The sequence below is a fragment of the Macrobrachium rosenbergii genome, chromosome 44 (assembly GCF_040412425.1).
Source record: "Macrobrachium rosenbergii isolate ZJJX-2024 chromosome 44, ASM4041242v1, whole genome shotgun sequence".
Taxonomy (NCBI): Eukaryota; Metazoa; Arthropoda; class Malacostraca; order Decapoda; family Palaemonidae; genus Macrobrachium; species Macrobrachium rosenbergii.
The window spans coordinates 504,157-527,377 of record NC_089784.1 but is presented as its reverse complement, the minus strand read 5'-3'; the positions used below and the strand labels follow the sequence as shown (position 1 = coordinate 527,377).

At 38.7% G+C, this 23,221-nt stretch overlaps 1 protein-coding gene across 1 annotated transcript; it reads left to right on the top strand.

Moving 5' to 3' along the window:
• The first annotated feature begins 1,218 nt into the window (after positions 1-1,218).
• On the top strand, positions 1,219-23,195 carry eIF3b (eukaryotic translation initiation factor 3 subunit b). The gene is given in 14 exon segments (XM_067087534.1): positions 1,219-1,374; positions 5,145-5,167; positions 5,169-5,341; positions 5,817-5,988; positions 6,162-6,296; positions 13,284-13,441; positions 14,032-14,233; positions 14,513-14,665; positions 14,828-15,040; positions 18,499-18,732; positions 19,728-19,823; positions 20,526-20,651; positions 21,579-21,765; positions 22,718-23,195. Coding segments are annotated over 14 exon segments (2,085 nt in total). The 5' UTR covers positions 1,219-1,259; the 3' UTR covers positions 22,816-23,195.
• Positions 23,196-23,221: the final 26 nt, after the last annotated feature.

Here is a 23,221-nt window from a genome sequence, read left to right as displayed (position 1 = left end):
CATGCTTATATAGTGGCGTAGAAATAAGTTTTTTTGCAATTTTGGAGAGAACAGGGAGAATAGCAATTGGCCTGTAGTTACTGCAGTCTTCAGATATGCACTTCTATGGAACGGGCACTGTATTGCTAAGCTTGCGCTCATCCGCAAAGATACTTCGTCGAAATAAAATCAGTAGAACCTACTAATCTTGGGAAACAACACATTAGAAACCTTTACAAAAAATAAAAGGAAGAAACCACTGAGACATTAAAACTCCACACTGAAGGGAGCAGGATGGCCTCTGTTCTCCAATTTTTTTTCAAGTTTCAAGAGTCGATGCTGATCTGTTATCATCAAACCTTTTTTGTTGTAAAGAGACGAAGATGCAGCTTTAGAACGTTTCGGGAACTTTTTTTTTTTTTTTTTTGCTAGTTACATGGTAATGATAATTATAAGAGAGCGATCACTAGATGACCGCAAGTCCTTTGACTATCACTACTTAAGATATCAATTGCGTAATTAACGTTTTGTTATAAAGAGACGGGAACTTTTTTTGCTAGTTACGTGGTAATGATAATTATAATGCTACCCATGACACTGTTAAACCAGGGAAGGAAAAAGTATCTCATATGTGTTCCTTTATATTCAGCCGGTCTTGTGGTAGCACGGGCTCTTGCTCCAGGGCAACCCGTAAAATACGCAAGCAGTTAAATACATTTCATTTCATCAGTGTATTGTTGGTACAGTTTTAAAGCCGAAATAAGTTCCAATAGTACCACTGTGCCTGAAGAATAGAGAATGAAATACATTGCTCTCTAAATCAAAACATGATATCATTTTGTGGATGACTGATGGGGATAAATTTGTTCTGTTTTCATGGGTTTAATCTACCAACATTTCTTATTTGCTGTAAATTAGAAAAATTATAAAACTGTAAAAAAACCATACACATGAGCTGAACTTTATCGCTTATTTTACAATATTATCAAAATATCTTCTAAAGTTCCGGATTGTATAAGTACGTCTTTCAGAATTTGCTCTATGTTGAATATAACCAAATAAAAATAATTTTTACTATTATAAAAATATAATATTTATATAAAATATAAAATTGATATTTATTAACAATAAAACTCGATAATGTTTTGTGAAATGATGCAAACTATAATTCATTTTACATTTGAAAGATGTACTGAAGGATGTATACCAGTCCACTTGGAAAAGTATTGGAACCCGGCAAGTTTCGTTCTTTCAAGCCACCACACGAGGCCAACGCGAAGATGGCTAAGAAAAATAAGCCCAAATCAATGGATAACGAGGACGGAGGAGGCGCCGAAGAGGAAGATCCTGACTTCAGCGATCCCGAAGACTTCGTCGACGACATAACGGATGAAGGTGAGGCCACGAGAACAGCGTTAGAGCTGAAAGTGTTAGATATAGAAAGTCAACATTGCTTCGGTGTTTGACAGCTGGGATGTTCGCCGCCTTTTCGGTTCTTGCAGACCCTCCGCCCGATTTATTACCGACATATCGCTCGCGGGCGGTTGCTTTCGAATGTAGAGGACTTTCGATCGGGGTTAACCTCGTTTTGGAGCGATATGATTACCCATGCGGCTGAAAGTGGGGCAGGTTCCAGGGGGGGAAATTGTTACGGCATACCACCTACCGGAGGGCGAGGGCACGGCAAAACAACAATGATGTCGGTTGCCATGGCCGTCGGTAGCCGGGGCAAGCCCGGCTCTCGGAATATTTCCTTTAAAAAATGGAATTCGAGGCAGAGCTCTTGTCGGTATAACCTAACAGATGGGGTCCATATGTATCAGAGATGTGATTGTTTTATCGGGAATCGAAAGATGGGCTTGTCCTTACCTACGGTCAAAACATACCGGTTTCCTTAGGTATTGCCGTCAGTGCGCCTCACGCGATGCACTGTATGCGTTGCTGAAGGTCCCTTGCAGCGTGCCTTCGGCCCACAGCTGCACATTTTCCATTCCTTTTGCTGTACAGAACCTCAGTTCATATTATTTTATAAGTTACCAATACACGACATGAAATTGTAACCTACATTCTTTAACCTCTTCATCAAATTACGACTTGTAAGGTAAAGACAATACCTGTCCCCCAACCCCCTCCATAGCTAATATGGCAAAGTTGTAACCAATAAACACCCTTAACGGGTATTTTATATTGGCAACTTATAGAATTTTACCTTATTTTCTTCCATCTTACTTTTATCGCCCTTTATCAACATTCTTTTCATAATGCAACTGGAAGGTTTTCACCTCTTTACCCTCAGTTTCCCTTTGGTAGATCTAATTAGCAGCTCCACGGCAGCGATTTCCTTCTAACTTAACTATTTCTATCGTTTTTTGGATGCTAATTATGGATTTACCTTCAATTTTTGTTGCACGAATGTAATTAACCTGTAATTAACCCCTGAAGTCCATCCAACAAGGGGTTTCCATACGCAGTCTTCACAAGAGAGAGCACAGGTATATACGTCTCTTTGGAATGGTTCATATCCACTCCGGCAAGTGCAATAACTTTTTAACGTATGGGTACCGCCAGTTTCAGCTAAGCGAAGGGACATTCCATTTGTGACAAAAACAAATAGTTTTGAAGCCCTAAAAGTGTAGAAAAACCAGTTTCCAAGGTATTAAACAGGCACGGAGCTAATACTTAAATGACCTTCACTTTCAGCGCTGAATGACCCCATTGGTACCAGCGCTTGGCCAAGGCAGGGTGCTGTAAGTTAGGTTAGGAAGTAAGGTCTGGTGAGGTCAAGGCAGGATGTCTTAAGAAAGGTTAGGGTTAGGTGTTCGATCGAATTTTTTCCCCGCTGATCTGTATTCTTCTGCTGTGGTCTAAAGTGCAGAGAATCAGGACAGCATTCCCAGAATTACCATTTCTGTATGCCCATTTGTAAGATTAAGCCATTTTGCCCCCCTCTCTTTTTTTTTTTTTATCTATTTCTGGCTCATGTCAATCTGTAGAAAAAACAGGTTTTGTGCATTTTCCTAAATTTTTAGTTTCTGGTCGGACCTGCAACTGTATTTTGCAAGCCGTTCAACTAAAGGAAATGCAGACGGATGGAAAGACTACTCTTGTGAAGTATGCAAACTTAGTGAAGTTTACACAGCAGAGTTGAAGTAGATTATCCTGTCAGGTGGTGGTCCCCCCCCCACCCAAAAACCTGGTTTCCCATTGATGTCCCCAAAAATGTTTACGTGTAAAAGCATGGCAAAGTGAGGTTAATGGGTATGACTTGAAAAGCAGTGGTGGCCATTATAATTTTAAAGAATTTTTAAGGAAAGCATCTGAAAATGAGGAAACAAAATGCCTCCTCTGTTGCATTTGTATATGCCTGGTTAAGGTTGCCCAAAGATAAGAATTGACGTTTTGGAGCCTTTGTTAAATTTTAGTTACAGGTATCGTTCCCTTTTCAGTTGAGTTTAAATCTGGAGATGAGGTTGTACCATGTGTGTATTGTCTAAGAGGATGAGTTGCTTCCTGGTAGGTAAAGGTGAAGTTAGGGATTGTTTCATTCAAGTGATCCTGGTTGTTGTGCAACGAGCCTTATGTGTGATTTGCAGTTCCTTACACAAGTGAATGCAGCAACAGATGATCAGATTCCTAGTTGTTGATATCAAAATTAATATTTTAGTTTAATTCTAATTTGAAGTCTCATTGATTGGCAGATCTAACATTATAAAAAGAAATGGGTGATGATAGTTAAATACTAATTAGTAGCGTGAAAATCCAGATAGGTTTTTCTATTTTTTAAACCCCCAGAAAGATAGTGTGTAACTGGGAAATGGATGTCATTTGTTCTTAGCAATGATTTGATAAGATTTGAGTAATATAGTGTATGTGTAATTAATATTGTATATCGTATTTAACGTCAGACTTATTAACAAATGGCTAAGAAATTTCATGAAAATTACTGTTAGATTGTCCATAATAGGTAAATCATTGGGGGTTGAAATGTTTGATATTTAAAAAGAAAAAACTAAAGTATTAGTCTCAAAAAGGCCTTGTGTTTAATGGAGGAAAGCAAAAAATTTTAAATTTTAAACTCCAATATAGTAGTACATATGTTATTTAACTGGAAATCAAAGTAACTATAGTGTTTTCTCATGAAAACTACATTTTGTATGGGAAGTAAATGCATACAAGAAAGTATGCACCTTTTTCAGTTCTACAGTGGTTATGTAAACAGTAAATTCATTTTCTAAAGTAATTTTGTCATGGATTTGTAGTATATAAATGTTATTAAATTCTTAATAAATGTATATATATCAGTAAGAAACAAACATGGATCCACTGGGCTCCCTCCATCTACAGAGAAGTGTTTAGTACAGGATCACCAATCAGTGCAGTCCAGTACATTATTTATTGCATAGGCCTACTCAGTAACATACATGTCAGTGTTACTTTTAGGAAAATAGGTTATGTGCATATGGAGATGAATAATTTGGCACAGGTGTTATTTTGCTGAGTGGATGTTAGCAGCCACTGGTTTTTTAATTTTTTTACAAAATTATGTAAGTGCTGTTATCCATTTTCCTAAAAAAGGGCATATAATTATGAATTATACTGCACCGTAATTGGATGGAATCATGGCTGGCCATTTTCCATAAGCTGAGTTGTAATAGGAATACAAACACTTGCAATGGCTTCACCTAAATGACAAGTGCGTACAAGTTGCAGAGCGTCAGCCTCCTCACTGAACTCTTTTTAATCTTTATTGTACTTTAATGCCAAAACTGTAGAAAAATCATCAGGCAGAATTATAGATGTGAGTTTTTTATATTAAGTACCACGCTGCTACGGAGAACCACACGACAGTGTTTTATTAATTTTTTTTTATTTGTACTCTGTTGCTGTTTATGCACATAATAATTTGTTCATCTGTTTATTTTTTTACACATTTTTTCCATGTCATCATATGTGTTTTAGGTATACGTATTCCTTATGACAGTTGTATTTTGAATAATTTTGCCTGCTTGATTAGGCTAAAAATCATTTTTTTACATAACAGTTTTGTATAAATTCAGTAAAGAGTAAGGTGGGTTAACTGTGGTACAGTAATCAGGTGGGGGTCGTTGCAGTTAAATTTTTTCTCACAAATAGCACTGTAGCCTCATAAATATTTTTTGTTTCAGAGTTGCTTGGCGACTTGCTTCGGACAGAAGCCCAAGGAGACTGACGGTGTTGAATCTGTCATCATAGTTGATGGTGTACCCTCAGTGGGTGCAGAGCGATTGGAGAAACTTAAAAATGTGATTCGCAAGATCTTCAAAGAGTTCGGTACAATTATCAACGAATATTATCCAACAGGAGAAGATGGCAAGACTAAAGGGTAAGGTATTTTATAAGTTTCTTGTTGGCAATTGAAAAAATTTTTCTCATTTTTTTTTTTTTTTTGTGATCCCTCTTACCAGTAGTTGCCCAGATTGATAGTGGCATCTCTCCACGTGCCATAACCACATCAGGAATTTAATGTAATTTAGTAGGGCTTCTCCTTTTAATGGAAAAAATCACATTTTTCTTTTGTAGAGTTATTTTCAATCAGCAGCTGTTAAATAAATCGGCTTTACTCTTCGTAATGATTATGTCCTATTGAGTATTTTTTTTATAAATACCTTTATATATTTGTTGTATACTCACCATGGTTATGTTCTTACCTTGTTCTCGTTCTTACCTTGTTCTCATTTGTTATTCACATCAATATCTGGTTGTCTTTGGTGCTAACCCAGCAGTTTCTGGTTTGTGTGTCGTCTAATCTTGCATATTATGGTTTTGAGTTCTTGCTGTACAGCTTCTTACTCTTTCAGGTACATCTATTTGGAGTTTAAAGATAGGGCCTCTGCTGAAGAGGCTGTGAAACAGAGGAACAACTACAAGTTAGATAAGCAACATACCTTCCTTTGTAACGTTTTCACGGATTTTGACAAGTATGAAGATATCAGTGATGAATTTGTGCCACCAGTTCCTCAGCCTTACAAGGTAACTTTTGTGTGTTTTCATGTACTTAATGTATTGTGCAGTATCACATCATATGATAAAACTCTTTTTATATTAAAAATTTATATATTTTTTTACAGCACCATTTGTGGAAGCGATTGTGTGTTTTTTTTTTTTAGCAGTAGGTATTTCAAGGTTTTTCATTTTTCCCACAGGACCACGGTAACCTGCACTACTACTTACTAGAGGAGAACTGCTTTGATATGTTTTCTGTTCTTTACGAAGAGGGACTTAAAACTGCCATATATCTTAATTCCATCCCAGAAGCTCAAGAAATTGATAGTCGTGAGGTATGTTTAATGGTTTTTTTAAATGGTGGTGAGAGATATGACTGAGCGTTAACCCTTGATGGACGGAATCTCGTACGAGTATAGGTCGTCCCCATTTGTGGGGGGGAGGGGTTCTGTTCCTGACGGTGAGACGATAACCGGAAATTGACGAATGTTGGCGCCGATAATTGGGGATCAGCGCCCGTTAGGTGGGTGTTGATGCCGATCTTTGGTTATCGCTGCCGAAGACCCAGTTATTGTCTCCTAAAATCGGTTATTGTCATCACTAGACAAGCGCCATAAAACCCAGAACACCATAGGCACCGCATAGTGTAATTTATATTCATCTGATGTGGGATTTACTTCATGTTACATTAATGAGTTTGGTTTCATTTTAAAGCTAAAAAGTTAAACTTTTTCACGATGTCCAAAAATGTCAAAATACAACAAAAAACCATTGATATCAAGAGTAATTGTTAGTCATAATGCAAACATTTTTGTTACGTTTTACAAAGGAAATTCATGATAAATCAGAGAAAAGAGAAATCCAATTTCTGTTTACACAGTGTAAATATATGATAAATTTCCTGTCCAATGACATATAATTTATTCATATTTGAACCACAAATGATACTTCAGAATGCATTTAAAAAATGTAAAGTATACATGAGTGGCATAAGTTTGCTGAATTGGAAAAGCTATAATCATCAGAAGCACAAAGGGTAAAGTAATCTGGTTTAGCTGTGGACAGTAGGTATGTTTAGTACCAACAGGCCAATAATTAATCTCTATACCTCAGCCCATTTGGTTTTAGGAGTTGTGTTTAGTTTTATGAAACCAATTTCCAAGAAAACATTGGTCTTTGTACAGTCTCCTATGGGGCATTATACACTTTTAAAATAACTTGCTGCCTGTTACTGATTGATAAACTATCAGAATGGAATTTACAAAAAAAAAAAAGTCATTATTACATAATCATGACTTCAGTGGGACAGGAACTTGAGTAGAAATTTGTACTCCAGATTTTATTTAATGCATTACAAATTATGTAAAACCAGACATATTGTTTAAGGTTTAGACTTTTTTAATTGTATTAGTTTAGTTTGTTTTATAGGTCAACCAGCTAAGTAAGACTTTTGACATAGTGGTCTGTCTAAAGTAATAATAATGCAAATGACTTATTTATTTTGTTCATGAGACTTACCTGTCAGATATATATATAGCTGTATTCTCCGAAGTCCGACAGAATTTCAAAAAACTCATGGCACACGCAGTGGGGCCAGGTGGTTAGTACCCATTCCCGCCGCTGGGAGGCGGGTATCAGGAACCATTCCCGTTTTCTATTCAGAATTTCTCTGTCGCCGGTACTTTCAACATCTGTTTTCAGTACCTCCGTCTTTGGATTTCGTAAACTCGTTATTTTTCACTTAAGTATTCGATTTGACTTTTGGTTTTATCACGGCTGCATCGTGATTGATTGTGAATTGGCATACGCTTTTGTGGACTGTTTTTTGGATTTGATTTTGATTGCTCTTTGAATGATGTCTGGATCTAGTTCTGCTAGCTCCAGAGTATGTTGTGCGAATGAGTGTAAGGTGAGGCTACCGAAGACTTGGTAGATCCTCACACTGTATGCATGAGGTGAATATTGAAAATGATCGCTGCAAGGAGTGTGAGACTTGCCGGATGCAAGCTGGAAGGTGTTTGTTGCCTATATCCGCAAGTTGGAGCATGATAGGATCTGGAGGTCTTCCTCCAGGAGTGCTAGTAGAGTAAGGATATTTATTCCTCTCCTGTAAACCCGAGCTTCTCGGGGGGAAAGCAATTAGATCCAAATTTAAGACAACAATTTGGAGCGGAAGGTGATACTTTTGCCTAATTTATTTTTGTCAAGTACTTGCTTCGCAGTACTTATACTAAAATTGAACGTTACAAATTATAAACACCATCCATGCTCTGGAATCGTTAAAGTGATTTCTCTTTAAAGTGCAGTAAGTGTTGTGATCCCCTAGTGCAGTGGAGGGGGCGTCAGATCGGCCGTATAATGCCTCTAGGCCTGGACCTCTGTCGGACTCCCAGGACTTTGGGGGTGGGCAAGTCGAAAAGCCCCAAGAGGGTTACGCGGACCCCCACCGATCTGGCGTCCCTTCGGCAGGACCTGTTGACGCTTCCCAGGCTGCCAAGGATCTGTGCGCTGCGCACGTATCCTGAAGGACTGCTTCTCGATCCTCTCAGATCAGCCCCATAACACTTCTAGGCCTGGACCTCTGTTGGACTCCCAGGACTCAGGAATGGACATGTCGCAAGAAGCCGCAAGAGGGTTACGGGGCTTCCCACCAATCTGGCGCCCCTTCGCAGGATCTGTTGACGTTCTCCCAGGCTGCCAAGGATCGTGCTCGAGCAATCAACGTATCCTGAAGGTTTGCTTTCGTCCTCCGGCGTCCTCCCCGTGCAAGGGTGGAACTCTCGGAAGGAGTCTCGCCCTTTAGAGAAGCTTCAGAGAAGAGGCGCTTCACGTTCTCTTTCTCAAAGGACTACCAGGTCTCCTTTGAGTGTTTCTTAAGGACGTTTCCCATCGGCTGCAGCGTGACGCTCCGCAAGCAGCTATCCTGGGCGCTTCTGTAGCTGCTCGTCAGGACGCCCCTCTCGCTGCTGTCAAGAAGGTTAACACGCCGGATGGACGCCGACAGGACGCTCATCAGGACGTCTCTTTGGTTGCTCGTCGTGACTCTTCAGAGCAATCAAAGACCGCTCGCTGGATCGCCATCGTGGCGATCGGCTGCAGCTCGACGCTCCCAAGCAGCTATCCTGGACGCTTATGTAGCTGCTCGTCAGGACGCTCCTCTTGCTGCTGTGCAGGACGCTTTCAGGCTGGGCGCTCATCAGGATGCTCATCAGGGAATCGCCTCTTTGGTTGTTGACTGGTGTTTCTGAAAGGCTGGATTCAGAGCAATCAAAGTCTGCGGACTCATCAGCTTGGGGAGCTCCCTTCTGTGTGTTGCACAGGGACAAGGCAGTCACAGGAACTGGTCTTCTCCCAAGGACTTGGGAGACTCTCTGGTTTCTCCCATTGAAGAGAGGAGAAGTCTCTTGTGAGTTGGAGCCTGCAGACCTTGAGCAGCCTCCTACTTCCTTGTCTCACGGACTACCAGGTGTTAGCCGGTCTTCTCAAGGACTTGTTTGGCGACAAGTTCAAACCCTCGGCTCCTCTCTCTCCTCCTTCACAGTTAACTTGGGGACTCCAAGGCTTGAGAGCGAGGAGGTTTGTTAAGATGACTTCGTCTCTGGCGACGGAGAGAGGCCTTCAGAAGGTTAACACCTGGTACCTTGAGGAAAGAAAGACCCAAGGCAAGACTTCTTTTACCTGCCTCCGCCACCAATCTTTGCGGCAAAGGCAGTCCCTTTGTGGTATCAGGTCAGACCGGAGAGGACGCCCGGCTCAAGTGTTCCTTTTGCCCCACCTAAACCTAGGGCAAGAAGTCCCAGGGGTCTTAGGAGCCAGGCCTTTGAGCCTGGAGAGCAAGAGGGGCACTGGTCCCCTCGAGAGAGGATACAAGTCCTTCCTATCTGCTACCATCAAGAGAAGCAACAGCCCTTTGGACTTTGTGCAAATGGAGAAAAAGCTGTGGGATCTCCATTAGAAGGGACTTAGTTCCGGCAGTCGGGAGGATGGAGACCAGTCTTTAATTTCCTGGACTGGTGTTTGATGGGGACTCCAGTCGTTAAGATAAGACCAGGAGATTCGATGGTCGAAGTTCACGTCCCATACATCTCTATCAGCCTGAGGTTTGTATCGGGCTGTTTCCAATTCAGAGCTCTTTGCGCACAGCTCCTATGATCTTCACGATCATCATGAAGAATGTGGCGAGATGGCTTCACTTAGCGGGCATATGAATCTCGCTTTACCTGAACGATTGGCTCTTTTCGAGCCTCTTCACAGTCAAAATGTCTGGAGGACCTGAAATCGAATTTTGAAGTTGACAAAGTCCCTAGGACTTTTAGTAACGTAGACAAGTCCCATCTGATCCCGACGCAGTCCATAGTGTTCTGGGGATTCAGATGGATTCAGTGGCTTTTCAAGCTTTTCCATCCCAGGAACATCAGCAGCAATGATTTGGAAAAGTCCCATCCTACCTGGGGAAGGAAACATGCCCGGTGAGGGAATGGTTGAGTTTGCTGGGGACCATTTCCTCGCTGGAGAAGTTGGTTTCCCTGGGAAGACTGCATCTCAGACCCCTCCAGTTTTTTCCTGGCGGAAAACTAGATAAACTAGGAGGATCTAAAGGAGTCCCTGAGGATCTCTCCCGTAGTCAAGGATCTCCTGAGGTGGTGGCTCGTCCCCTCAAAGTTGGCAGAAGAGGTTTTCTCTACACCTTCAGAGCCCCGATCTAGTGTTGTTTTCCGACGCGTCCAGGGAGGGATGAGGAGCAACACTAGGGGGGAAGGAAGTGTCAGGCACCTGGAGAGGGGAACAGGTGTCCTGGCACATCAATCTCAAAGAGTTTAGGGGCGATTCTGCTGGCCTGCTTTTTCTTCGAGAGCCAAGCTTCAGGCCGAGTGATACAGGTAAACTCGGACAACACCACAGCCCTGGCATACCTCAAGAAACAGGGAGGAACTCACTCCCGGTCCCTGTTTGTACTGGCGTAGGATTTCCTGCTTTGGGCGCATGCTCAGGGTATCACGATCCTTACGAGGTTCGTGGCAGGAGTGGAGAATGTCCACGAGGACCTTCTCAGTCGGCAGCGTCATCTTCCGCCCGACTGAGTGGACCCTTCATGAGGAGGTGTGTCAGGAGCAGTGGAGATTATGAGGATGTCCCTTGGTGGATCTCTTCACGACATCCAGGACAAAGGCTTCCTCTATACTGCTCTCCCGTACTGAGATCCAGGAGCAGTAGTGGTAGATGCCCTCCTCTGGGATTGAAAGGAATGGATCTTTACGCCTTTCCTCCCTTCAAGATTCTGGGGAGGTCATCAGAAGTTCGCAGCGCCGGAAGGGACGCCAATGATGTTGATCGCCCCTTTTGGCTAGCGGCAGGGTGGTTCACAGAGGTCATGACCTTCCTGGTGGACTTCCCAAGAGCGTTTCCCCTTAGAACCGATCTGCTCAGACAACCCCACTTGAAAGGTACCACAAAACCTCCCTGCTCTGAGTCTGAATCTGTAGGTTTCAGACTATCACAAAGTTGGCGAGCGAGGGGTTTTTCATGAGCAGTGGCAAGGGCTATCGCCTTGGCGCCAGGAGACCCTCCTCCAATTTGGTGTACTAATCTTAGTGGGCCAATTTCAGGAAAGGGTGTAGAAGCAAGGGGATTTTCTCAACCTCGATCTCTGTGCCGCAGATAGCAGACTTCCTGCTTCATCTTGGGAGAAGGAAAAGCTGGCAGTCTCGACAATTAAAGGACGTTGAAATGTGCTCTCGGCAGTCTTCAGACATAGAGTTTTAGACTAACCGACAATAAGAGTGATCTTCACAATCTCTTGAGGTCCTTTGAGACTTCTAAGGTACCTCATCTGTGAACGCCTTCCTAGAACCTGGATATCCCCTAGAATTTTTGAAGTTGGTTACATTCGAGCCTCTTCATTCGGCATCGCCCAGGAATGTGACAAGGAAGGCTTTTTCCTAACTGCTCTGGCGACAACGAAGAGAGTTAGTGAAGTTCAAGCCATCAACAAGCACATAGACTTTAGAGGGCATAAGGCCTTATGCTCCCTTAGCCCTATGTTTTCGCCAAGAACGAGAACCCTTCTACCCCTTGGCCCAAGAGTTTTGAGATCAAGGATATAGCAGAAATTCTTGGGCAAGAATAAGAGAGTCCTGTGCCCTGTCAGGGCTCTCAATTTCTTCTTAGATTTTTTAAAGGAGGCCGAGGCCCGTCGGACAATTTGTGGTGTTCTGTCAAAGGCCGAACTTTCCGATGTCCAAGAATGCTCTGACATTCTTTTTAAGAAGTACGTTCAGGGAGGCTCATTCTACCTGCCAAGCCAGCGACATGAGACTCCTGAAAGTCAAGGCTCACTTAGTGAGAGCTATCGCGACCTCGGTGGCTTTCCAGAAGAACATGTCCCTTAGCGATCTTCTGGGTACCACCTTCTGGCGGCGATTTGGTGTTAAGGTCACATTTCTTTATGGACGTGAAGACGACATACAAAAACTGCTATTCGCTAGGACCATACGTTTCCGCATGCTTGGGGGCAGAGAGCAATACTCTTCCTTTCCTTTAGAGGTTAGGAAGTATTTTTTAATCTTGATTTTGTGTTTTTATGGTTGTTGGGTTAGCCACCGGAGGTGGACGTCCCAGTCTTTAGCTTATACTAAGTTTTATTACTTAGATAGGCTCGGTCAGGTGGTTGGTCGTTGCTCCTTTTGCCCTCACAGTATGGTCTTATGATCTAGTCTCATTGTGGTCACGCCCCCATGGACAGATCATCTAGAACTCACCAGCTATATAGGTCACTACCTTGCTGGAGACTCTAGTAAAGCAGAAGCAGGCTTGGGTGACAATATCACGAAGTCAACTATGCTAACAGGTAAGGAACCAAGGCGTCAATCGCTTACATATATTTGTTTCCTAAATGCTATTCTGTCTCTTCCCACCTCCAATGGTGGGATTCAGCTATATATATATCTGACAGGTAAGTCTCATGAACAAAATGATATTTTAATAATAAAATAAAGTTTGTTCATACTTACCTGGCAGATATATATAATCATAGTGCCCACCCTCCTCCCCTCAGGAGACAGTGGCACTAGAAAATCTGAATAGAAAACAGGAATGGTTTCTGATACCCGCCTCCCAGCGGCGGAATAGGTACTAACCACCTAGCCCCACTGTGTGCCGTGAGTTTTTGAAATTCTGTCGGACTTGGAGAATACAGCTATATATATATCTGCCAGGTAAGTATGAACAAACTTTATTTTATTATTAAAATATCATTTTTGTACTGTATTGAAATGAGGCAGTTATGCAAAGTACTTGTTGTAATGATTAAATTTTTCTTACAGAGGTGGACCGAGTCTTATGTACGTTGGTCACCTAGGGGCACTTACCTTGCCACTTTCCATGGTCAAGGCATAGCCTTGTGGGGAGGTGAAAAATTCAAGCAGCTGAAGAAGTTCAGTCATCCGGGAGTTCAGTTCATTGATTTTTCACCATGTGAAAAGTAAGGAATATTTATATTGTATGGTTTAAACAGCACCAAGGTGCAACTTATCCTTCGTGATTAAGCCCTGCTTATCTTTAATTTGCCTTTCTCAATTTGTTTGTGCTTGGGCTAGAAAGACATTAAGATTGCTTGTTTGTGCAGTGCACTTTTATAAAAAAAATATACATATTTAATGTTCAGTTCACTGTAACCCCAAGGGGAATCATAGTTGTTAGTGCACCTGCCCTGGACAGGATTCAGACCTGGGACTTTTGTGTAGAAGCCCCAGTAAACAGTTGACTGACCACTTGGCTATCAAGAGAGATAATAAGTTTATATTTGACCACTTGGCTATCAAGAGAGATAATAAGTTTATATTGCATGTGCTGTACATATTTCTGTTAACTCAGGTTCTTAAAGTACTGTAAAATCACCTTAGCCATGTTAGCTGAGTGGCAGTTTTGGACCACTTGGCTAATTAAGAATTTCAACTAGGTGGTCTAATTTATTAAAACAAAAGAAGTACACAATACTTCTAGTTCAGCAAGTAACTCCCGCCATTTCATATACATTGACTGATCTAAGGTCAATTTTTTTTTTAACTTCAGGTACTTGGTCACATTCTCTCCTCACATTGATCCGAGGGCTGAAGAACCCCAGTCTATCATTATTTGGGATACAAGATCTGGCCAGAAGAAGCGAGCATTCAATGCCGAGAGACCACCACTGTGGCCTGTTTTCAAGTGGTCCAATGATGATAGGTACTTTGCCAGGATTGGTGAAGATATCTTAAGTGTGTATGAAACCCCAGTAAGTAAATAATATACTTGATAACTTCAGATTACTGTTGTTCTTCTCTAGATTATCTTTGCATTAAAGATGATGTTGGGTTAGATTTTTGTTGTCAAGCTTTGCATTGGTATGAAATAACTGTACCTCCAAGCTATATTTATTTGAAAGTGCAGTGTTTATATATATTTGAATATTGCACATTATAGTAAATTTGCAGTATTCCTTTCATAGGAGGAAATGGAAATTAGGATGATTAAGCAAGTTTGAAAGATTCTAGTAAAGACCTTTCTTTTTCAGTCCTTTGGATTGCTTGATAAGAAGAGCATAAAGGTTAGTGGTATTAAGGACTTCAGTTGGTCACCCACAGACAACATTCTGGCATACTGGATTGCAGAAGACAAAGATGTTCCAGCCAAAGTGACCCTTGTTTCCATACCAAGCAGAGAAGAAGTAAGTTTTGCATGTTGTAAATTTGTACTTGCGTACTGTTTGGTTCAAAGTGAGACTTAATTATATGGAATGGTTTTTGTTCACACTGGAATGTGAATGATAAAATGTTATCCATACATAAGAAAGAAGAATAGGGTGTGAAGTTCAATCTTCTTTTCCCAGGTGCGCACAAAGAATCTGTTCAATGTTGCCGACTGTAAGATGCACTGGCAGAAATGTGGCGATTATTTGTGTGTGAAGGTCGCCAGATATGCCAAGGCAAAACGTGAAAAGAACGAAGTGAAGTACTCTGGTATATACTACAACTTTGAAATTTTCCATATGCGAGAAAAGGGGATTGCTGTTGACAGCTTGGAAATTAAGGAGAATATTCAGGTATGTGTCAATTGACAATTTTTTATTTTGTTCATAATTTTTTATGAAGTTAAGAATAATGCTGTAACCTTGTTTAGTACTCGAAGCCATTTTGTTTCCAAGAAGTTGATGCTTTATGTTTTTAACAATCATTTAAGTTGTGAATTAAGTGTATTTTACATATGACAGGGGTTTCTTTTGTATTTTTATGCAGTTCTTGCTTTGGAAATCATTAATTATATATATCTTATCATTTCCATTGTAGCTGATGTAGTTTTAACTGAGGCTTTGGTTCTTTTTAGGTTTAACTGAGGCTTTTGTTCCTTTTAGATGTAAATGTATTTCCTTTTGGGTGTAAGTTTTTCTGAAGGCGAAGTGAGTTCAGTACTAATAGGTTATTTCACACATGTATTATGTGCTATTGGTAAATTTAAAAACACACTATCATTACTGTTAAGGTTCCTTGGTTATTAATAGCTACATCTTTGGTCCTGGGAATTAAGTCATAGTGGTATTGTTAAATTTGCTTAGAATATAGAGATGACTTGCTTGAAACCACAACTTGTATGGGGATTGCACTACCTGTATTTTGATACTGAAAAGTGTTCTAGCTCTGAACATTTTTCTGCTATGCATGACCCCAAGATTAATAGTGAGGATCTTCTCTGGGTTTCCAGCTTCCCAATGCTGATTGACCTCGTTTCCCTCGCACAGACTTCTGTTCAAAGAAGGTTTTTGAATATGTAACTATATTTCGTGTAGCTAGTCTTATTTTAGGTTGACGTGATCCATGATTTTGCATGCTTTGATGACTTGAAAGTTGATCTTGGATCTGAGGATTTATGGTGGTGGAATTTTAAAAATGGTTTAGAAATTTAACACTAGTATCTTGACAGTGTGATGATGATGGAATGTTGATTGATAGTATTTTGGATTCTGTTAGGTATGGATAATCAGAATTCTCTCATTTGCTTGTGATTGTCTCTATTCATGACTGTAAGGATATCAGCTTTGATTAGTGAAGTGGATAACCATATATTCGTGTTAAAAAATATGAATTACTAGAGAAAACTGAGAAAAGCACTAAAACCATTGATGATGGTTCAAAGTAAAAACCAGAATTTGACAGGCATATGTACATAAGAGTTGGAAGAAAAATTTTTGACATTTACAAGCAGGTTTGCATAATGTCCACGTACACATCAAATGAATTGAAGCAGTCTTGAAAATCATAAATGTATTCAGATCTGAACTACTTGTCTACCATTAGTATGACTAATAGTTGAAAATTTTTCAAAGAAAATTAGAAAAAATAAGCTCCTTTTATTGTATTTTAAAAATTATGTATAATCAATGTATATACAGAGTAGATTATCTTTCACGAGTTTAGTATTTTGTAGTCTTTGTTGGTTGTACATATTTGTAAGTCAGGTGAAGTATGTGTGATGTGAGTCAACAGTTCATCAAATAAGAACATGCTCTTAAATTGAAATATTCAAGGTTTTTATTGCAGCTTTGTATGGGAGGTATGAAAGTTCGTTTTATTGACAATTTCCACTGAAACCATTTGTTCCCTCTATTATTGCTGTCTGTAAATAGCAAAAGATTGCTTATTCCCCGGATTCATGCATCATATTGTGATAATATTTTCTCTGTGTTGCTTTGATCGTTTTACAATTTGTTATATACCAAAATCATCGCAATTTAGTGTACAATACAAAAAAAAAAATAATCCGTTAGCTTTAACCGTTTTGCTCACAGCGATTTGTATAAAATTATATATGAAAAATTTTTTTGCGCTGTCATATATTTCAATATTTATATATGATAATGATATTTTTTTTCATTTCGATGGTTGCATACTAAACTTCAGGCAATGACAAAAAGGAGCCAAAAATGAACTCTTAATCTTAAAACTAACCGTGCTGTGATTTTTTGAAAAAAACTTTTCTGCTTGGCGCTTAACTCCCAACGCACGGCATACGGGAGACGTTTTTGTAAATAGACGCTGGACGTTTAAGGGTTAATTGTTGATTTAATTATAAGGGTAAGGCTTTTAAGTTAACAAAACCAACATACTACTAAATCATTTAGTTTAACTGATGATTATAGTTTGCTCCCTCAAATTGGTATAGTTGAGAAATTAAAAAAAAGAGGAAGTAGCATTGTTAAAACTTCAGTTTATATATTTGTTAGGTATAATTATCATATCATAATGAACCTTAGTATGTATATTTGCTATTCAGAACTGTAAACACTAATTAAACAGGATAAAACAAACATTAGTAAGATTCCAGATAAATATATATTGGATAGAAATGGCAAGGATTAAAGGAGAGTGAAGGAGAGAGAATTTTTATCATGGAGCACTGCAAATCAGTAATGGTGTACAACAGAATATACAAAGCTGATAAGAAAACAGTGAATGGAGAAAGAGAATAAGAATAAAAAGCAAGTATGTCAGATTGTGTTGAGATCAGTTATTGGGTGTCAAAGAATTCATTATGTAATGAGTCCAAATTCTTAATTTCTAATATCTGTAGCAGCCTCTTAGAAAAATATTTTATTTTGCGAGATATTTTGTTGCATGGCTCTTGTATCTCCCGAGATTGTCTTGGTGTATGCGACCACTAGTTTTTATTTACGTCCCAGGGTGGGATTTGTTACTTGTGGGTTTCACCATATTTATAAAAAAATAACTACAGTACTATTGTCGAACCATGAAAGTCAGAGATGGGTATCCCAGTTGCCATACCCCATTGACTGACTGCAGTGTCATGAAGGTAGCTCATGGCTAACAATTATTTTCATAAAAACAAAAGGTATGGCAAGTTTTTGCTTTCGGGAAGTTGTGAAAAATATGTGGCACTGCCGAACCACGAGAGTTCCTGGACCACAGAGTGCCGGTTTTAAGAGGTTCAACTGTATATACAGGTACATTGGAAATCTCTCTGTCCACAAATTGAAATGTGTTGAACCAGTGCTACTGACCCAAAACTTTTTCATCCTCACCATCCTTTCAAGGTAAGCACAGCTTATGGTAACACATGAGAAAAGCACTGCTGCATTTCAATAAAATATTTACATAAGGTATTTCTAGGAATATTTAATTACAAGATTGTCCTCGGGTATAATTAGTTATGTTTCTCAAATAGACTTCTTCTGAAGATTGCCATAATGAGGAAATAGATTTGGCATCAATGCCTCGCCCTACTAAGACCCACCTTTGACTAAGTCACGTGGTCGGACAATAGTAGTTATTGTGTGGTCATAAAGTGGTTACTAACACATGGTATTCATTGAATCTATTTTGTAAGGGAGTTGTTTAGAGGTAAGTTTACTTTGACCACATCTCCAGAACCACCAGTTGATAGTAATCCATATATTTAAAGATGATAAGTTCACCGTGCTTCAATTAATATACTAAGTTTTTGTTTAACAAGTGACTTAAATAAATTTTCATGTCCTTTTTTTTTCAGGCATTTGCGTGGGAACCAGTGAACAATAAATTTGGTATTATATCAGGGGAACCTCCCAATGTTAATGTCACATTCTTCCAAGTAAATAAGGGGCAACCGCCAACTGAGCTGAAGAAGTTGGAGAAACGTCCGTGCAACAACCTCTTCTGGTCTCCACAGGGTCAGTTTGTTGTATTGGCTGGCCTTCATAACCTAAGTGGAGCTCTTGAGTTCATTGACACCAAGGATTTCCAGGTAAGGATGCATTTCATTTGTATAAATGCTTCCGTATTTTATCAAGCTTTCCTTTTTAACCATTTGAAATTTTTGGGATATCCAAAATTTTTTAGTTCATTGTCACCAAGGATTTGCAGGTTGATATTTTTGGGATATCCAAAATTTGTCTTTGCTAAAATACACTTCCAGTGCATTGCTTGAAATTATGTTATCACTTGCAGTTTCTCATGATAAAATGCAGGTTTTGGATGCCTCTGAAGCTAAATAATTGTTTATCTTGGTACCTATGAAAATTTAATGTATATAGTCAGAATAAAGTTAAATAAGTTAAAAATTGGGAGATAGAGTTAGACTGTGTCAACACACTTCAAGTGAAATCCTATTGCTATCCAATTATACTGCTACCCAATAATAAGGGTAAGGATGATTTAGTTTTTAATCATCTAAATGAATTACACAAATGCCCAATATCTAGTCCAGACTCACTGTTGAAAACTGTTATTGGCTCCTCAAAGACTGTAAATTATGTTGGCCTTGTCCTGGAATGGTGTCTTTCTTCTGGTAAGCCTGTGAGAGGGATAAGTAGGATTTTATGACCAGAGTAAAGAACCTGTAATAGAGGGATGTAGATTAACTTTAGTCTGATTATAAGTCTGGAAGAAGGTTGGCAACGTAGCTAATGACAGCCATGTTCATAGAATGACAGCCATGTTCATAGTCATTTTGGTTTTACTGTAGAAGTAAAATGTTTTGGTTGTTGTGATTTGTGGTCATGAACAGTTTAATATCCTCATGCAACTTGAGCATAGACTTCTAAAAGACTGCTTACATTATACTAGTTTTTGGTATCAAGGTAGCCAAGTGTAAGAAGTCGTAGACTAGATTTAGCAATGGTTTTGATAACTAGTATCTTCTGATTGAAAAAATCCAGTGTCATTTGTGATAGAGGACACATTGAGGCGCAGTTCAGGTGTGATTGTATCCTGTAATTGATTTTCTCTTTCAATAAACAGGTAATGCAGACTGCTGAACACTTTATGGCAACTGACATCGAGTGGGATCCAACTGGTCGTTATGTTGCGTCCTGTGTCTCTTGGTGGGGCCATAAGGTATGTTCTTACCCTGAGTAAAATATTGTAAAGCTATGGAAGATATAGTGAAAAAAATACTAGACCATGATAAACAGTCATATTATTTTTCAGATTATATGAGTAAGGTTTTGCATTTTTATTTTATGCGCTGTATTAAAGTGTTGCCAGGAGACAACAGGTTTGGTTTGTTTAACTATTCTAATTTTCAGTAATTGTTACCAGTAGGTTTTGTTTAGTGCACCATTATATTTTAGTGTGCTGTATTCATTTAGTATGTTCATTAAACAAGGTATGGTAACTTGTCTGAGCAAATTTCAAAGTACTGTGATTATCAGATCAAGCTCAATGACATTGTTTTGAAATGTAAAAGAGTATGTTAAATATTATTGCACTAGTTATTATAGGTGCAATATAGAAGGATTTTATCCATGGTATTACCGTGTGGCACAATGCATGCTGTAAGCGGTAATCCCCTGTAGGGTAGAAGTCTTGGTACAAATACCAGTAATATAGAAATAAAGATATAGAAATAAAAACCCTTGTCAAGCTAAGGAATCAGTCATGAAGTGTTTATCTAACTTATGAAGGGAAAATCTGATGCAGCTGTACTTTGCCATGTCATTTTTTGTAGCAAATATGAATTGTCTTATGTCGTTCACATTGGTTTATATTTGTTTTATTTGGTTGAAAATGTATAACGTTCTTTTACTGTTGTGATAGGTTGATAATGCCTACTGGTTGTGGTCATTCCAAGGAAAATGCTTAAAGAGACAAGCCTTCAATAAGTTCTGTCAACTGCTGTGGAGGCCTCGTCCGCCATCACTGCTTTCAGCTCAGGATATCAAGGTGAGAGATCGGTTTGCTTGTTCTCGAAGTCCTGTTTGTTTCTTAGGTTGCATCACAAAAAGTGTCGACTTGAAATTCAAGGTCCTTGTATATCTTGAAGACAGTATTTTTTTTTTTTTTCTCATAGGCTCCCAGATTTTTGCAGACCATTGGTTTTACTTTGGTTTTATCAAAAGTAATTTCTGTTTGCTATAAGAAGTTTAATGTAGCATATTTTATTTTTCAAAGAAATCTTTGTCTGTAAGCATACCCATTTTATTAAAAAAAAAAAAATTTCTTGGGTTGCTTGTTTGGGTAATGGGTGGTAAATCTAGAGAACATTCAGTAGTAAAAGACTAAAGTTTTGCGATGGAAATGAAGATTGTATAGATGATGGGTGCATCTGTTTGCTTCTCATTTTGGGAAAATACCTTCCTCATGACAGGCCTCCAGAAATGAAATAATCAAGACAACCATAAGTGTGTTCCTTAACATCAGCACCATAGCCAAAAATTAATGGCATGTCAAAGAACTCAAGAGCATTCACATCATCAATAAGTAGAAGTGTTGAAATTAGACAAGGCCTCACAAGGAGAGTAATTCAGCATTACAGAGTTTTACTACTTGTTAATAATCCAGTGTTGTCAATATTTTATTTGGTTTTTGACGTGTTGAAGGAACACAAATAACTAGAATGGCTTACATGAAACAGCATTTGACCATAATTTTTTTTGCAGTTTTGTTAGTAAATATAGTGTGAGAGTAATTATGTCAAAGCATTGGACCTGTTTTGAGAAATTACCTGGCGATTTAGTAGTCATGGAACTGGAATTTCAACGAAGTAAGAAGGGATGCAGAATTTGAATGGAGAGCAGAATACTGTAGTAAAACGTAGGGAGAGAAAACTGTTACAAACAAAGTGTATATCTTCCCGTTTATTTCTTTCAGGACATCAAGAAGAACATGAAGAAGTATGCTGCAAACTTTGAAGTACAAGATAAGATGCGCTTCAGCAAGGCTTCTCGAGAAATCATTGAAAAGCGACAGAAGCAGATGGCCGTGTTCACCGAGTATCGCCAGAAGCTAATCGACGCTTACAACGAGACCAAAGAAGAACGCATGAGACTTCGTGAAGGTGAGAGTCGTTTCAAAGTTTTTTTTATAATCTGTTGTAAAATACAAGTTTTTTTTTGTAAAAAGCATTTTTCATGAAGAGCTGGTGTTCTTTGTAAAGATTTTTGGTGGGAACTTAATTATACTGTTGAATTGATTATGTAGAATTGCCATATGCACTTAAAATTAATTCAGATATTTGAAAATATTCATAGTTCAAGCTTTATCCAATATATTTAAATATAAAGAATATTTATAGTTAAGCATTATCCATATATTTATAAATATTCATAGTTCAAGCTTTATCCAAAGAAGTACAGGATAATTAATTACACACTTTGAAAGTGCATTTAGAAATTTTTACCTTTCCATAGGTGTAAGACTTCACTGATGTTAGGGTATATCCTGATTAGATGATGAAAATAATGTTTTTGCTTAGATGCTGAAAATAATGTAATGAAAAAATACTCATAGTATCATGAATCTTAACATGGAGAAGCAAATCCACAGTTATGTATATGTACATATATATATTTGGAGATATATCAGTATAGATAGCATTCAGGAACTTGTTCAGTTCCCCTTTTCAATGGAAAAGGGGAACAGAAGAAGTTCCCAAAAGCTATCTGTACTGATTTCTCTAAATATATATATGTACATGTACATATAACTGTGCTTCTCCAATAATGTATTTTAGTGAGTATTTGTAAGTTGAAATGTCAAGTTTTTATATAAAATGTTTTATTCTGAATGTACATGAGGTCTTCATGTTGTACATGAAGTCTTGTCTTATGTACATGGTCTTATGTACATGAAGTCTTATGTAACATCAACCTGCTTATAAGCAAAAAAAAAATGAAAACTAGGAAAGATATAGCTCAGGAACAGTTGGAAAGTACTGTAATAGCAATTGGGTTTATCATAAATATGAAACATGATCTGATCAAGTTCTAATGCTTGTTTTTTCATTTCAGGACAAGACACTGACACCCTTACATCGAATGAAAATGACTTTAAGGAAGAAATTGTTGAATTTTTGATCAAGAAAGAAGTTGTAGTGGTTGAAGATTAGTCATCAAGCTGTAATCCGTGTGTTCGCCATCTTTGTATTGTGGCCTCGTGAAGTGTGGTGGTGGTGGAAGAACTATTAACATCAGCAGTAGAATACTTTTACAGATCACTTCTTTGATGGTGAAAAATATTTGGCCTTTAACCTCAGAGGCTCAGAAAAATTGTACTGATTAATTGAACTAGCTTTAGGGTGAAACTTGATGAAAAGACTTTATAGCCCAAGCTCACGTAGACTTTCACCTGCAGAGTTGGGGGACATATTCAATATGTCCTTCTGGACTTCGTGGTGTGTAACTCCTGGGACGATTCTATATTACAGTGGTTTATTCCATATTCCTTTCAGGAAAAAGTTGAGTCTACTTATTAAATTGTTTAAAGTGAGACTTTTATGAATATCCTCGTCTATT